The sequence below is a fragment of the Papio anubis genome, chromosome 18 (assembly GCF_008728515.1).
Source record: "Papio anubis isolate 15944 chromosome 18, Panubis1.0, whole genome shotgun sequence".
Lineage (NCBI taxonomy): Eukaryota > Metazoa > Chordata > Mammalia > Primates > Cercopithecidae > Papio > Papio anubis.
In genome coordinates, this window is record NC_044993.1 from 72,645,784 (window position 1) to 72,650,895 (window position 5,112).

At 59.2% G+C, this 5,112-nt stretch overlaps 1 protein-coding gene across 1 annotated transcript; it reads left to right on the top strand.

The window, feature by feature from the left end:
* Positions 1 to 3,930, top strand: PTX4 (pentraxin 4). The gene is made up of 3 exons (XM_017953051.3): positions 1 to 702; positions 1,538 to 2,198; positions 2,937 to 3,930. The coding sequence occupies exons 1-3, from the start codon at positions 562 to 564 to the stop codon at positions 3,575 to 3,577; spliced, it is 1,443 nt and encodes a 480-aa protein (XP_017808540.2). The 5' UTR covers positions 1 to 561; the 3' UTR covers positions 3,578 to 3,930.
* Positions 3,931 to 5,112: the final 1,182 nt, after the last annotated feature.

A 5,112-nucleotide genomic window follows, 5' to 3' on the forward strand; every position in this document is an offset into this window, starting at 1 on the left:
TTGAGATTGCACCATTGCACTCTAGCCTGGGTGACAGAACGAGACTCCATCTCAAATAATTATAATAATAATAATTAATTAAGGTGGCAGCCAGTCATATTTCCATTGCTTTACTGAGAGAGGCGGGGCCTCCCAGGATGCAGCCGTGCACAGCCTGGGTGACGGATGTCCGTGCAGACCTGGCTGTGTTGACTCCCCGGCCCCCGTCGGGTTTCCTGTCTTGCTTCGACTTCGTGGGAACACAAGTCCATGTGCTCCTGTTAAAGCCATCGCCTCCTGCCCGCGGGCTTGCACCCAGCTGAATTGATTCTTCAAAGAAACTGTTTGCATCTGTTTTAAGCCTGTCTCCTTGGGAACCTGCAATTCTCAGAGCCCACTGGCTTGAAGGCAAATGCCTTTCATGGAGGCGGCAGGAAGAAGCTGACATCCAGCCAGGGCCAAAGAAGGAAAACCACTCAGTGGGAGAGCTGGGGGGACAAGACACGAGACAGACCCACAGTGCCACCTCCACCCTCTCCTGCGGCCGGGAGGGAGACTGCTGGGGCCTCGCCGTCTCTCCGGATGGGTTGCTTGTGGAGGAAGACCTTGTCTTTCTTTCTTGTTTTTGTGACTGTATATCTACATGGGGCTTCATCGCAAGAAGCCGCCCCAGCGGGGCCCAGGAAACCGTTTTTCGAGAGGCTCCGTAGACTGGAGGAGCAGGCAAGTATCCCCCTGACGTGGCGCAGTCGGGTTTTTAAATTGGCAGCAGCTGGAAGACGGATGTTACAGAAACAGAGCGGTAAACATCAGGGCTTGGCGGACACGGACATGGCGTGTGACGCTCTTGCCATCCGTGAACGTTATTTCACCTGCAGTTGGACACCAGGGAAAAGCTGAGCTGGGTTCACACCAGACACAAGCCTCATAACATGTGGGGGTCAGGAGCTGGGCTCCGCTCACACCGGACGCAAAAGCCTCTTATCACGTGGGGGTCAGGTGGGGCCAGAGGCTAGAAGGGGGTCTGGAAGCGAGTCGGGGTAACTGGGGGCCATGGGAGCCAGGCAGTGTCATGGGGAGTGGAAAGTGGGAGGTCACAGGTCCACCTTGAGGCAGAGGGTGTGGACGGCCTCCCGGACTCCCACGCGGGGTCCTCGGACAGTTCCGGAGTGCTTGGTGCCTGGCGGGCCTGCGCCGGGTGCTTCCTGTTTGGGCCTCGTAAAGCACTCATGAGGCCACCCTGCCGTCCGCTGCTCACAGGTAGGAGCTGGGGTCACGGGGGAAGTGACTTGCCGGTGGTTATGGGGCGAGGGGCGGGGATCAGAGCCCCGGCTATGGGCCTGGAGTCCACGCCCCACATGGTGCAGCTGCATGGCCTGGGGTCGGTCCCTGGCACCCACGACATCTCACGGCATCGCAGTGGGGATCAGATCAGTGGGCAGATAGCCAGTGCTGACTGTGGGCCGGGCATGCGGCCGCTGCTCCCAGCGTGAGAGGGCAAAGCCTTTCCCATCCCTCCCAGCCGGCCCGGACCATCATCACCGTGTCCTCCTTACAGTTCCGGAGATTCCAGGCAGTGACCTTGACGCACCTGCAGAGCGTCGCCAGCAACTACAACGTGTCCTACAACGTTGATGTCCGGTTCCGCAGCCTGGCGGAAGAGAGCCAGGCCGTGGCTCAGGCGGTCAACCAGTCACAGGCCGTGGTGCAGGGGGAGCTGGTGCAGCTCAAGGCCTGGGTGAGGAAGCTGCAGCGCCGAAGCCGGAAGATAGACATGCGGCTGCGGGCCTTGGACCTCGCCCTGGGCGAGAGGAGCCAGCAGCAGGCCCAGGAGAGGAAGGCGCACGAGGCCCAGGGGGACGCCCTGCAGGACTCACTGGCACGCCTGGAGGGCCTCGTCCACAGTCAGGGCGCCAGGCTGGCTGCTTTGGAGGGGTGGCTGCCCGTGGCCCACCCTGGCATCACAGCCTTGGGGCCGGCCCTCGTCCCAGCCCCAACCCAGCCTGGTCTGCTGGGCCCAAGCTCCCTGAAGCTTCAGAGGGACAGGCAGGAGCTGCAAGCTGCATCCGAGCACAGGGGCCCCCGGCAAGACTCCTCGGCCCCTCTCCAGGGGACTCGGGAGCCCCCAGGCTCAGGCAGCCATCGGGTACTCAATGGGACTGCCACGGCCCCAAAAGATCCTCCACGGCAGGCATGGTCCCCCCGGGGGCCAGGAGAGAGTAAGTACCACAGGCTCCCAGTTGATGGCCAGGCTTCCCTCCAGCTCCTCCTTAGACCAGGCCCCCCGGAAAATCTCCCCTTCTCAAAAGAGATTCAGTTACGGGCCAGGAGATGGGGAGAGGGTCTTGGATCATCCGGGTGGGCCCACTGTCATCACAGGGCCTTTCTAAGGGGAAGCAGGAGGAACACAGTCAGAGGAGGGCATGAGGGCGGAAGCAGAGATGGTGGGATGCACAGACGAGGGGGCCCCACGCCAAGGGGTGCAGGTGCCTCTGGAAGCTGGAAAGGGCAGGAGATGGTTTCTCATTGAGCCTCCAGGAGAACTGGCCCCTGCCTCCACGCCTGATTTGAGCCCTGGGAGACCGTGTTGGCCTTGTGACCTTCAGAAACGTGAAACTCTAAACTTGAAAGCATAGGAGTCAGTGAAATTTGCAGAGACTCCCTGGCAGAGAGGGGTGCTGGCTCAGCTGGGTGGGCCGACAGCTAGGGCTCCCATACTCCCATACTTCCGAGTATGGCCCTCATGCTCAGTCTTCCCACCCGTGGAACTGGGGTGATCCCATCAAGAGGGTGAAGGAGACGCTGCAGGGGAGCCATCGGCAGGAGCAGTGCAGAGTCAGTGCTCCGTAAAGGGTGACAGCCGGGAGCGGGAGGCCTGGCGCCCCCAGCACATGTGCTTCTGGATGCTTCTGCACGGCCTCCTGCATGGAGCTGACCCCTCCCTCCTCTGTTTCTAGTTTGCGGCGTGGGCCCCACCCTTGTTTTTCCGAACGCCTCCACCAAGAATGTGGTCTTCCTCAGCCCCGGCTTCGTCACTGCCCTGCGAGCCGTGTCCTTCTGCAGCTGGGTCCGCACGGCGTCGGGCCGCCTGGGCACCCTCCTGTCCTACGCCACTGAGGACAATGACAACAAGCTGGTGCTGCACGGCCGAGACTCCCTGCTGCCCGGATCCATCCACTTCGTGATCGGGGACCCGGCCTTCAGGGAATTGCCCCTGCAGCCGCTGCTGGACGGCCAGTGGCACCACATCTGTGTCATCTGGACGTCCACTCAGGGCAGGTACTGGCTCCACGTGGATCGCAGGCTGGTGGCCACCGGCTCCCGCTTCAGGGAGGGCTACGAGATCCCCCCTGGAGGGTCCCTGGTGCTGGGCCAGGAACAAGACAGCGTGGGGGGCGGGTTCGACAGCTCCGAGGCCTTCGTGGGGAGCATGTCTGGCTTGGCTATCTGGGATCGGGCTCTGGTTCCCGGGGAAGTTGCAAACCTTGCCACTGGGAAAGAGTTCCCAACAGGTGCTATCCTGACGTTGGCCAATGCTGCACTGGCAGGCGGATTCGTGCAGAGGGCCAACTGCACCTGTCTGGAGCGCTGTCCCTGAGGCCAACCGCACAGGGGCCGAGGCCAGCGAGAGGAGCGTGCTCCCATCCACGTTCCGCCATCGCCCCCTCCCCCAGCACATTCTACAAAGGCCACCCCACCCGCCCTGGCTGTGCACACCTGCGCCCTCACATAGGGGTGCCCGTTCCATCCTGGGGGGTGGGGAGGTGGACAGGGAGCGAGCAGGAACACAGCAAGCCTGGGGTCAAGGTGGCCCACAAGCCCATGTTTCTTCTACCACCATGGAGTTCTTACTTCCTGCACTTTCTTCCTTTCTTTTCTTTTCTTTTTTTTTTGAGATGGAGTCTCACTGTGTCTCCCAGGCGGGAGTGCAATGGCATGATCTTGGCTCACTGCAACCTCTGCCTCCTGGATTCAAGCAATTCTTGTGCCTCAGCCTCCTGAGTAGCTGGGATTACAGGCACCCGCCACCACACCCAGCCCCTTCCTTCCTCCCTCCCTTTCCTTTCCTGTTCCCTCCTGCCCTCCCTCCCTTTCTTCCTTCTTCCTTCGTTCCTTCTTCCTCTTTCTCTCTCTCTCTGTCTCTCTCTCTCTCTCTCCTCTCTTTCTTTCTTTCTGACAGGGTCTTACACTGTCGCCCAGGCTGGAGTGCAGTAGCACCAATCATAGCTCACTGCAGCCTCCACCTCCCGAGCTCAGCTGATCCTCCCACATCAGCCTCCTGAGTAGCTGGGACTATAGGCACACACTACCGTGCATGGCTGAAAATTTTTTATTTCTTTTTTCTTTTTTAGATGGAGTCTTGCTCTGTCGCTCATGCTGGAGTGTAGTGGTACAATCTCAGCTCACTGCAACCTCTACCTTTTGGGATAAAGCGATTCTTCTGCCTTACCCTCCCAAGTAGCTGGGACTATAGGTGTGCACCACCATGCCTAGCTCTAATTTTTGTGTTTTTAGTACAGACGGGGTTTCACCCTGTTGGCGAGGCTGGTCTCGAACTCCTGACCTCAAGTGATCCACCTGCCTTGGCCTCCCAAAGTGCAGGCATGAGCAACTGTGCCCGGCCCAGGCAATGCTTTTAAAACAACTTTATTGACTTGGCGCGGTGGCTCATGCTTGCAATCCTAACACTTCGGGAGGCAGAGGTGAGTGGATCGCTTGAGTCCGGGAGTTTGAGACCAGTCTGGTTAATACGGCAAAACCCCGTCCCTACTAAAAAAAAAAATATACAAAAAAATTAGCCAGGTGTGGTGGTGTGTGCCTGTAGTCCCAGCTTCTCGGGAGGCTAAAGTGGGAGAATCACTTGGGCCTGGGAGGTTGAGTCTGCAGTGAGCCGAGATCGTGCCAATGCACTCCAGCCAGGGCAATCAGAGTGAGACCCTGTCTCAAAAGACAAAACAAAACAAAACAAAACCTTATTGAGGTAAAGTTTACCTATCATAAAATTCACCCATTTCGGCCAGGCGCGGTGGCTCACGCCCGTAATCCCAGCACTTTGGGAGCCCGAGGTGGGCGAATCACGAGGTCAGGAGATTGAGACCATCCAGGCAAATTCACTCGTGTCAAGCGCATAGT